Below are 11,957 nucleotides of genomic sequence, written 5' to 3' on the forward strand. Positions count from 1 at the left end.
AGCAATCCTACTTACGTGTCATTCTTCAAATATAAATAACAACAACGTACGACAAATCAATTTTCTCGTGAATGTATTTCTAATCTTCAAAGGTAAACACCATCGCCAATGCACAGAGGCCATGTTTTCAGCGACGGAAAATGAGATGCATAAGAGGGTTTTAATAAAAACTTTGTAAGAAAGAAATAACGAAAGGTAACAAATACAATTATACGCAAATTAATTTACAACACATCTCAAAAACTACATTAATACATTAACTCACAAGAAGCGCAACAACAAAAACATTCACAACTCCTATATGCTAATTTAACAGCAGAAACAATTATCCCACACACACTCACTCATACCGTACACACACACTCAGAGGCCCACAGGCGCACACAGACACACTCAAACACACACACACACACACAGGCATACACTCAGGCACACACACACAAACAAACAAACGCACACACATCTGCATACGAACGCAGGCAAGCAAGCTTAATAACGCACGTGTGTATGCGTAAAGTTACGAACGAACAACTGTTGTTAAGACAGTGCAGAATGCGCGAGTTCATTCATGTGTAAAAGGTTGCAAGTCATGCGTTATGAACAATGCTTGCAAGCTGGCTTGTTGTTAGTTAGTTAGCGGCTTGTAGATATTATCATGTGTTACTTGTTCACTGAATGTACAGTTATTAACTGTTACGTATGCTTGCATCTGTGTGTGTAAGTTTGTTTGTGTGTGCGCGTGTGTTTTGCGGATGTGAATAGGATTATGAGTGTGTGCAATTAGTTATTATTATCTGTATATGCTAACCTACTCGTTAAAATATATAAACGAATTTAATTTTTTGCTCTCTTGGCTTCAATTGTTAAGTTTTAAAAATTTTCTTCGTTGAATGCTAGCGTAAATAATATTTGCGTTTTTAAATTTCCATTGATAAAATTATAATATCACCATTGATAAGGAGAATAACATTTCCGACGGTAACCTAACTTCCAAAATACCCCCAAATTTCACCACCTAATCGGATTCCGAACCCCAGGACCAGTTCGAAACACCACTGCTAGTTGTCTTTATAAAGAAGCAAACTAATTTTATTTTAAACCAATTTTCAATTTGATTGATTCTGACCGAGACTAAACATTTCTGAGTTTTATCCTTGTTTTCATTTTACATAAAATTTCAATTTGTTTAAAATCTTGCCCATTATATGAATGTATATTTGTTTAGGTGGTTTTGGATATTTTTGCATGCTTTCCACTGAGTAATCCGATTCGTTCTCTGTTTTGTCTGTGTTGATGTGGATGTATTTCTGTGTTGCATTTATATTTGCATTCGCGATTAAACTGTGTTGCTTGTTTGTGCACAATTTTAATTTTTTTTAAATCAAACAAGAGACAACAACTCAATCACTAAGCAGAGACTATACATACACATACATCGCAAACTGCAGCAGATTACACTAACAGTCTGCTAAAGTGCTAAAGTATAGAAAGAAGACTTAACATAAAAAACACCTCACATGTGTACAATACATTTCTTGAATTCTTCAATTTCCGACAGAGTTCTAAAGCACAAACTGAACAATGAAAATATTGAAAATTAAAATTTCAACTATTTTCAACAACTACTTTTTAATCGTTGCAGTCTTTCAGTAAACGACCAATTGATATCAATATAAACACCAGACATTTAAACCACACACTCAAACACACACACACACTAATTTTTACATAAACACACACACACACGTACACACGTATAGATAAAATTAAAATATAAAAAGCTTATGACGACACATCATGTATAATACATCAGACTTAATACTATGTAGTTAGGTTACATTGAAATATAGACTTATAGACAGTACGGCAGGAAGCCCATACTACAAACATTACACACACGCTCAACTGCTCAGGTATGATTGCGTGTTAAACGTGTTAAACTTTTAGCCTGGCTTTTTCATAAGCTGTTCGTTCAAAATGCGACTTTTACGTGCGCTGTACACATGCCTTTGCGTGAAAGTTGCTCGCCATGGTACAAAACTTCACGTACGTGTGTGCTTCGACCAGTGCAACTATTTAAAAAGACATTAAGGAATAATTTGAATTCTGCAGTATAATAAGTGTGGTAGAATTTGAGCGGGTATTCAATCGCTCGTCAGGCTCATGTTACTTCGTCTCAATTAACATTCACTGGTCTGATAGGTGCTGATAATATATTTAATTATAATTTTAATATTTGTTTGATAAATTGATTGAGTCATAAATTTCAAAAGTTTATATAGCAGCTGACAGCTAACAAACGAAGTGTATATTTAACGCAGAAACAGGTAATAATTTTTAAATTCTCAGGTGAATATACCGTGCAAACAAGTCTTTCAGAAAAATCTTTGCAATTAGTGCAAAAGTTTATTGCTGACAAATTGATCAAACTATAATTTAAACATTTGAGCTTTTTCATCATATTATAGAATAAATTGAAATAAAATATAAAAATCGGATCAGTGTATTAGACGTATGTGAATCTGTTTAAATCGGACAATCCCACATGAACGGATCACTGAGTCGTCCCATCCATCAGGTACATCACATCCCTATCCTGAAGGATGGACTCATCATCACCAACCAGGAACATGCACCGGATTTCAACAACAACACCTTTTATGATTACAACAACAATCCAAAAAGTAGTTTCAGAAACACCAAAAATGACTCGCTGCTGATTCAGGATAATTCATTTAGGCGAAATGGCTATCAGAAGTATCAACAACAACAACAGCAGCAACAACAGCTGCAACAACAGCAACAACAACAGCAACAGCAGTTGGAACTTCAAAAGCAGCTTTGGGAATTGCAACAGCAACAGAAACTACAGCAGCAAAAGATTCTGGAACAAGAACAACAATTGATACAACTAAAACAACAATCATCTCCACAAATTCTGCAAAACTACCAACAACAAAATCGACTAGAGAAAGAGCAAAAACACAGCCACCCACACAACTGCAGTTCCCAACAATCAAAATCCAGCAACACTCCACACAACAACAACATTCGCAAACACACATTTCGTTGCTAAGACGACGACAACTAGCCCTATCACCACAAAAGTTCCAACAACAACAAGACCAAAATTTTTTCATCTATGATTTCGAACCAGGTCCTTCAAGACGCGTCACCACCGGCGGCAATTCACAAACGCTGACCATTGACGTCAACAAACCAATCCCCAAATTAGCATCGCCATATTCCTCCAGTGCCGTGCAAAGAGTTCAATCCATTCCCAGACAAGCTCGCAACCAAAAACCTGACAACAAACCAGATGAAAATTACATTAAAAATAGAGTTTGAAAAGAAAAATTTACAATTTGAAAATAGTTTGCTAAACACTCTGAGAGACTCCCGTAAATATTCTCGAAGCAAACCAACAGTTGTCACCAGCAACAACGTAACAAACAATCGCATGAGTTACGATGCTTCGGACAGCAACGATGAGTTAGATTCCATCAACAAACTTGAGGGGAACAAAAGTTCCAAGAGCTACCAGGCCAAGAAACCTCCATTTGATACTTTGAAAATTCAACCGCCTTCCTACCAGAATTATTCATTATCTTCAATTCCAACTTTTCAACCAAATCCCCAAAACAACCTCAACAGTAGCAGAATTAAGAAGGAAAGTTTCGACAATGTCGTCAAGCCTGGTTTGCTACATAGTTAGTATTCTTTATTAGTGAAAATTATTATCAAACGTGCAATTGATTTTGTTTCTCATTATTGTTAATGCTTTTTTTATGATGCAGTTAATGAATTACTATTTTCACTTCAGCCCGTTCGAAGAGCATGCTTGTCCAGCAAAGCCCCAAATCAAATGTGACCTCTGTGAGTTTCCATGCTTCAACATTGTGTACCAACTTTTTCATTATATTTGAATTGCTCTTTAATTCATCCGCACGTGACATTTTTATAAAAAAAATGTAATTTATTCCACGTTTCAAGAGCTTGAAAAACAAAATCTTATTCCTTAACATTCCAGGCATTCAACGAAAGTGTCGAACTGATTCCAATAAAGCTCAAACATCTGGAGACCTACGTGCCTCGACTGACGGTGCAGGACAACAAAGCATGTATGACGGTTACATTCTTATTATATTGCTCATCACTCATTTTAACAAATCAGTTCATGCAGTTTAGTTAAATTGCACAACAATTTAAATAATTTTCACTCACTAAACTTATATGAGTTAACTATTGAAGACCTAAAAATGTTGTTCAGTTTCAAACAAACTCTATTCAGCAACTCAACCCTCAAGGAGCAAATCATTAATAAGAGCCAACGCTTTAGATGAGACCACCTTCGATAAATCAAACTTGGTGAAGAAGGTGTCATTGGAGAGGTAGGGTTGTCCTTTTAATTAAGACGGTGATGAATTTTATAATTTATTTCATGCAAAGATTTTTATAAAATTAAGTTTATACATTTCTTGTCAATCAAATACTTTCTATGAAAAATTATTAGGAGTCGCTAATTTGTTCATATAACTCTAAATTGAAACATTTAATCAATATCAATCCGATTAGAAAATTTCCACTATGATAATTAAACAAAAATGAAATTCAATCATATCTTCAGGTCGGTGGTTGAAAACAAACCATTCAGAAGTCCTCAGGTATCTGAGTCGTCAAACGTAGTTGGAAGTAACGTTTACGGTAAGAAGTGAATACTGGACTCGCTATTATCGAAAATGGAAATTAACAATAAACTATATATAGGCTATCTGCCTAAATGGTTTTAAAATACAATTAATGTTATTTTATTGTTTATTTTAATCAATATTACATAATAATTCATGTTAATTATTAAAAAAAAAATTAATTAATAAAAACCCTCAAAGAGAGTACCAACGTGAACGAACCGGTAAAAGACAGTAACGAATTCTCATGGTACAGACCAAATATGACCAGAGATGCTGGTGGGTTTTTTTAACAAGTCAATTTTTGTTTGAATAAAAAGTTATTTATAACGATACCTTCGATCAATCCAATCTTATAATAATTTATTTCAACACATCCTGATGCAAAAGTAAAATGTTTCCAGCAATTGCCTACCTGCTGAAAAAGCCAAGCGGATCATTTGTCGTTAGGAACAGTTCATCGTATCCCGGTTCGTATGCTCTCGTCATCAAGGTTGATCCCGTTCACGGATCCAAGGAGCAAACAAGTGAACATCCTTTTGGGAATAATTAAATTTGAATGTTCTTCGTTGGCAGTTGTCATTTTCCTGTTTTTATAAATTTTTTTATCAACAGTTAAACAGATATTAGAAAAAATATCATACAACTTTTCAAAAATTGAGTTCTATATTAAATTTATGTTTTCTGCATGTTACTGTTTTAGTTTTATTTCATTACATTTTTTTCTACGTATCTTGTTTAAAATAACATCGTTCTTGTAGCAATATGAATAAATTTTCCATTGAAATGCAAAGCAAATTGAAAATAACTTGCAGATGAGAACGACGTGAATAGCGTGCGTCACTTTCTCATTGAAACCTCGCCAACCGGAGCCAAGCTGATGGGTTACAAAACTGAAGTAGAGTTCGGTAATTTGAAAATCTTTTACTTACACATTGAATATTTCACTTTAAAATTAATTATTATTATAAATATTGCAATATTGCAATCTTCGAATGTATTTTATATAAAAATAACACTGAATAACTTTTATGAAGATAACTTGAAAGCCCTGATTGATTATCATTCAAAAACTCCACTGGCCCTTCCGTGCCGTCTGCTTCTGCCATCAAATACTCGTTAGTTTTGAGTGTCTGAAATATTTTTTATAAAGTATTTTCATTTAAAATTTTTAAAAAGTTTGCAAATAGTGAATTTAGTCTGAATCATTTTATAAACATTGTTCAACAATTGAATAAATTATTATAACATGAAACAAAACTCTACTCTACATTAGAGTCGCTGGAAGCCTTACACGTCCTCTCTGTACCCGTTGAAGTGTCATCTGACATAATTGCCATAAACAGGACATTCGAAATTTGCGTCACCAATATCTGCAGCATTGGATTGTCCAGAGTGAATCTTAACACAAATATTAACGGCATTCAAATAGACTCTGAACAGAAAATGTTAGTCCAACTAAATAAAACCGCTAATGTTAGGTTTCTCTTTTTCTTCTATAAAACATACTTAACGTTAAATATACACATCGTCTATTTAAATAAATTTAATAATTATTTCAAATGAAGGAATTATTTAATTATTCATCTAAAAATTTGAAGCACACATTTGAAGAGGTTCTATCCGTACGATGACATAACGTACTGTGGAGTTGATCCTCAATTGAAAAGGTTAATTTTTATTATGGTTTGCAATTTGACGTTAATTCTTATCACCTAAAATCGTACATATTCAAAAAAAATGTTAATTTACTTTGATTTAATCCTAAATAAACTTGTTTGTTAACTTATTCATTCATTACAAAAAATTACCAGATTACCTATTAGTAAGGAGATCAACTCTCGAAGCAATGGATACTTGTACGTTCTAAATCTTTTCTATATGTAATTTTTTACAATTTACTTTTTTAAAATAGTTGTAAAAATAATTTTTCTAATCTTCAAATCAATTGAACGTGTTGCAGACTGTTCGGGTTTTTGGTAAGAGGAAGCAGCGAAGGTGACGAATGCCACGTTTTTGCCGTCAATGACGACCACCTCCCGCTCTTTATTGAAACTGTTAACAAAAACTTAAAATTTGTCTGAGTTTCATTTTTAAACTGACTACATATAAATTGATCTAATGCTTGCTGCTTCTTAAATGTTATTATTAATAAACGTTGATATTAATTTTTGTACATACATTCATATATTTTTGTACATTCATTCAATGAATTTGTTATTTGAATGTGAATTTATTACATTTTTATGTTAACAATTTGCTTGATATTTCATTTTCTATTTATTTTTTAGAAGCTAATTTACTAATCTGATGGAACTTCAGTAAACAAAACTTGGCATAAAAGTTGTGTCTCTGTTGATGCATTAAAAATAACAAAATGTTCCATTTTTCTGTTTATTGTATTGTATACTATAATTTATTGCATGTTTTGTCACTTTCTATACACAACAATCATCACAACATAACATTGTAAGTGAATTACACGAATAACAAACCTAGTCAATTGTCCATTGATTAGCCAACAACAAAACATTAGTAACATCCATAGATATATATGGTAACATTCCTACTATATTGATACAAAATAAACAGTAATGTCGGTGCTTTTGAAGTGTGGGTCGTTCGCCTGCCAACTCAATGATAATTTACTTAGAGCAAGCTTTGGGTTGAAAAAAATTGTAAAAAACTTTCACGAAGCTTCATGTGTCAGTGGTAAGTTTTGGATTGGAATGCCATTGCTTCGTTTCTGAACAATTTTGAACTAAAATTGGGCACCATCTTCTCTGATGATCATCATTATTATAATTATAATATAATACATAACGATGATCATATATTTCTATTCTATTTCTCTTTATTAAGCAAATGAATTTTAATTTTTAATGAATTAATTGTAATCATCCGATAATATAGTGTTGTGTGTGCATGTTTACTGAACAACCTGCAATATCATTGTAATGTAAATTAATAATGAATAATCAAACCAATAAACTTCTGAAATAACAAACATAAAAAAGCCACAGATAGATTGGAATCAGAAGATAAAGACATTTACGAACATGCTCTGGAGTTTGCAAAAAATGAATTGGCCCCAAATATGAAGAATTGGGACAGCAAAGTTAGCTAATTAGTATGAATTCAGTTAAATTAAATATGCTACTGAAATTGTCATTTTAGATCTTGAAAATTTTATTTATATTATTTTATTGACAATCACATCCAATATCAAAAGTCATTTTTTCATAGTTCATTCTAGCTAAATTGAATAAAAGACATTTTATTCATGATATTTTTAAATACAAAATAAATTTTCATGACCAAACATTGTCAGAACATATTCCCTAAAGAAGTATTACGACATGTTGGAGCTCTCGGGTTTGGTGCCATCTATTGTCAAGAAAAATTTGGAGGATCACACATGAATCGACTGCAAGCATCAATCATCTTTGAGGCTCTGTCGCATGGTTGCCCATCAACAACAGCTTATATCAGTATTCACAAGTGTGTATGTTTGTTGTATGTATATGTGTATTTGTATGTATTTGTCTGTATGTGTGTGAGTTTGCTTCTAAGTACATATCTTTATGCATGTTATATATTTCTTGTATGTTTACATCTTTATATGTGTGTTTATGCATGTGTGAGAAGGGGAATGGTTTTATGTGGAATTTTATTTCTACATGTTTGTAGGTTTTTCTTAACACATACTTCATGGTTGTATTAAATAGTTAATGTAAATTTCCATTGTTAATCTAGACCATCAACCTTTATATTTTCATCCTCATATCCAGAAGTGGAATTTTGGCCACACTAGCAAACATTTGGTGTATATATTGGCCCGTCCTTAACAAATTTTTTTAAAAATTTTTACATTTTTGAAATACTGTCACCATTGTTTAGATCCGCCACTGCTGACATCTAACAATCACCATCAATTTCCGCCCTCACATCCAATTTTTCTATCATAATCACCATCAATTTTTATCCTAACATCCAAATTCTCCATCACAATCACCATCATTTTCCAACAGCATGTGTGCCTGGATGATTGATACATATGGATCAGATGGGTTGAGGGAGAAGTGGGTCCCTTCACTGGCCACAATGGAAAATTTCGGATCTTATTGTCTTACGGAACCTGGTATAAATATTTTGTTAGTTTAGTCCACATATAACTGTTCAGTTACATGTAGTTTAGTGAAGTGTCAAATGTACAAAATTTGATTGATCTTATGAATTAGTTTATTTACGATTAGTTACAGATATATCACTATATATAAGTCAGTTTTCTCTATCAAATTTATATATTTTTCAAATAATTTCTTCTTTCATTTTATTTTAATAATTTTTTATTGAAATAATATTTATTTGAAGATAGTGGAAGCGATGCATCTTCATTGAAAACATCGATTGTTAAGAAAGGTTCTGAATATGTGCTAAATGGTACCAAAGTATGCACCAGGACATTATTCTATCTTTTTTCATTGTATCCTCTGATATATTTCCCTCATAAACAAACATTTTATTTGGCGAGATTTTTATAATCTAAACTACAGATTTAAATTATTGTAATAATTCATTACATCTGATTATCTGTTGTTCAGAGTTTCATCAGCGGTGCTGGTGAGAGTGCCGTGTATTTGGTGATGGGCCGGACAGGAGAGGGAGGTCCGAAGGGGATCTCTTGCGTTCTTGTGGAGGCTGACCGGAAGGGTCTGAGTTTTGGAAAGAAAGAAGAAAAAGTTAGCAATTAGATGTTTGCTGTTCGTCTGTGTGGCTTGTTGCATTGCTAACTTTGACAACTGTCTATTTGTTATCGTTCATTGGATGTTGTTTTTAGTTTATTTTAGTTTTATTTGTTGATGTTAATTTTTAACAGACTAGTAAAATGAATGAATATTGCTAATAACAAACTAAACAAACAATACCCATCCGCCCACAAGACCATCTTATCTATCCACACAGCTAACCAAACAACCAACCATCTATGCAATCAAACATCTATACAATCAACCAGCCATCTATACAACCAACCAACCAACCAACCATTTATATAACCAACCAATCAACCAACCAACCGACCGACCATTAACACATAAGGTAGGTTGGTGCACCCACCCAGCACGTCAGGTCTTCATGGAGGATGTTGTGGTACCAACTTCGAACTTGTTGGGGGTCGAGGGCCAGGGCTTCAACATTGCAATGCATGGTTTGAATGGAGGAAGAATAAATGTTGGTATGTTTACGTTAATATGTCTCTGAATTTTTGTATGTTTTTTTGGTGTTTGTTTTTATTCTGCATGTTTCAATACGTTGGTTTGCTATGCATTTACATGTTGTGTGCCACACCAAACTGTTTGTTGGGCTGTTTTATTTTCATTTTTAAACGTTGTCATCTCTTAAAAAAGATGATTTATTTATTCAAAGTTTATTTTTAAAAAAAATTTAGTCGATTAAAAAGGTAAAAATTAAAACTACGATAAACAATTAAATGATCGACAGCTTCTGTATCGGTGGGAGCGGCTGCAGCGGCTCTCGAGGCAGCCACAAAACATCTAACTGTTAGGAAACAATTTGGACGCAGTCTCAAAGACTTTCAGGTTCAGATTTTCAATATTTTTGGCGACAAATATTTAATCCGTCATGCTATGACACGCCAACCAGCCTTACATCATGTCACATCGCCTGCAGTACTTACAGTTCAAACTGGCCGAAATGGCCTCCAGCGTTGTGAGTTCACGTTTGATGGTCAGACATGCGGCCAGGTCGCTGGATCTTAAGACGCCCAATCTCGTTTCTCTTGCTGCCATGGCTAAACTCTTCTCTACAGAACAATGCTCCAAAGTAATTCTTGCTGTCGAAATGATTTTGCATGTGAGGCGTTTTTGAAGAAAGATGTGTTTGCTACAAAGTCTTTATCTATTCCTTTTGGGTTATATACTTGAAAATAAATACTTATTTACGATTATATTTATAAACATTCTTTTCATAACTCAGGTATGTGATCAGGCGATACAAATGTTTGGCGGGTACGGCTATTTAAAGGAGTATCCGGTCCAGCAGTACTACCGGGACATCCGACTTCACCACATAATTGAAGGTCGTTACCTGATTTCAATCCTTTACCATCAATAGATTTCAACCATTACTCAATCCTTACGTATAAAATATATTTTCAATTCATTAACCATCAACTAATCTTCAATCTTGCGATGTATTGTTTAAAGAAGTTGAAATGAACAACATTTCAACACTAACTTTCATTTCACAACATTTGTTTCCAATACAATCTAACAACACACCGAAAAGCAGTTTGTATAACAATTAAAGATATATTATATTTTCTATTTTCAGGAACCAATGAAATGATGAGAATGTTGATAGCCAGAGATCTTTTAAAATAGTTATTTTTACTGATTGATTTATTATTATTAACATTAACAAAATTAAATTTCAAATCGTGCCTTCCGAATGGTTCTTTATTTAATTTTTCGTGTTTCTATAATACATCTGCATAATAAAAATCCTTATTACGATTAATTTATCATCACGCATTGTCTTCGTCGTTTGCATAAAGCCACAGCTGTAACCATCAGAAGAAAAACCATCTCATTTTCACAACCAGTTTTGTTATATCAATCTTCGTTTTGCGTCCAGAGACCCGGTCACCCGGGGTAGGACGTTGTTTTCTTTGCCATCAATTAGACGATCAGTTGTATCCATTTCATTTAAATTTAGAAATCATTCTTAATATTATTCAGTATTTCATTTTAACAACCTAGTTTTGTTATGTTGTAGGTTATATTATTGCGTAAACTTGTCTGATATATCGGTCTTTTTAAATTTTCTTTCTGCTATTTATTATTATTATTATTATTATAAAATTTTGTTATTGCACATTATATAATATAACATATTATATAATATATTATAAACTAACATAACCGGTTTGCTGTGAGCATTGTATTGCATGAGTGGAGGATGTATATATATGTGTATTTAAATATATCACATAGATATGTATACATTTAAATACCTAACTTAGAAATAAAATTTTCTGAAAACTGAAACAAGAAGAATAATTGAAATCAAGGTTTTAAGTACAACCATACCATAAATATAAAATGAATCAATATATAAAACTTAACAGAAATAATTTGCTTATTTTCGCAAGGCTAGATAGATAAAAATATAAAAACTACAATAATAATACATAGGTTACAATATTAATAAGTATAACAATAATTATCATTTCGTAACCATAATTTC

The 11,957-nt window shown here is 32.7% G+C and overlaps 2 protein-coding genes across 2 annotated transcripts; both read left to right on the forward strand.

Annotated features, from left to right (window-relative positions):
• The first annotated feature begins 2,365 nt into the window (after positions 1 to 2,365).
• HELRODRAFT_193036 (hypothetical protein) lies at positions 2,366 to 7,025 on the forward strand. Its single transcript, XM_009025391.1, is given in 15 exon segments — positions 2,366 to 3,005; positions 3,255 to 3,710; positions 3,824 to 3,876; positions 4,031 to 4,121; positions 4,292 to 4,391; positions 4,628 to 4,704; positions 4,890 to 4,967; positions 5,093 to 5,215; positions 5,504 to 5,596; positions 5,726 to 5,806; positions 5,965 to 6,136; positions 6,290 to 6,358; positions 6,503 to 6,547; positions 6,652 to 6,876; positions 6,896 to 7,025. 14 exon segments carry the CDS (start codon positions 2,546 to 2,548, stop codon positions 6,770 to 6,772), a joined length of 2,019 nt encoding a protein of 672 aa, XP_009023639.1. The 5' UTR covers positions 2,366 to 2,545; the 3' UTR covers positions 6,773 to 6,876; positions 6,896 to 7,025.
• A 257-nt stretch (positions 7,026 to 7,282) lies between these two features.
• Positions 7,283 to 11,234, forward strand: HELRODRAFT_193037 (hypothetical protein; the record flags this gene model as incomplete). The annotated part of the gene is made up of 11 exons (XM_009025392.1): positions 7,283 to 7,400; positions 7,706 to 7,806; positions 8,020 to 8,189; positions 8,720 to 8,829; positions 9,063 to 9,139; positions 9,293 to 9,430; positions 9,789 to 9,924; positions 10,191 to 10,288; positions 10,353 to 10,562; positions 10,686 to 10,788; positions 11,043 to 11,234. 11 exons carry the CDS (start codon positions 7,283 to 7,285, stop codon positions 11,090 to 11,092), a joined length of 1,311 nt encoding a protein of 436 aa, XP_009023640.1. The 3' UTR covers positions 11,093 to 11,234.
• Positions 11,235 to 11,957: the final 723 nt, after the last annotated feature.

Source organism: Helobdella robusta (assembly GCF_000326865.2).
Source record: "Helobdella robusta unplaced genomic scaffold HELROscaffold_41, whole genome shotgun sequence".
Classification (NCBI taxonomy): Eukaryota; Metazoa; Annelida; class Clitellata; order Rhynchobdellida; family Glossiphoniidae; genus Helobdella; species Helobdella robusta.

Excerpts from the sequence above, each read along its gene's own strand:
- HELRODRAFT_193036 (XM_009025391.1), top strand. The coding sequence starts at position 2,546 with ATGAACGGATCACTGAGTCGTCCCATCCATCAGGTACATCACATCCCT. Across the intron at positions 4,122-4,291 it reads GGTGCAGGACAACAAAGCAT|CAACTCAACCCTCAAGGAGC; the intron begins GTATGACGGTTA and ends AACTCTATTCAG. Across the intron at positions 5,597-5,725 it reads CAAAACTGAAGTAGAGTTCG|ATAACTTGAAAGCCCTGATT; the intron begins GTAATTTGAAAA and ends ACTTTTATGAAG.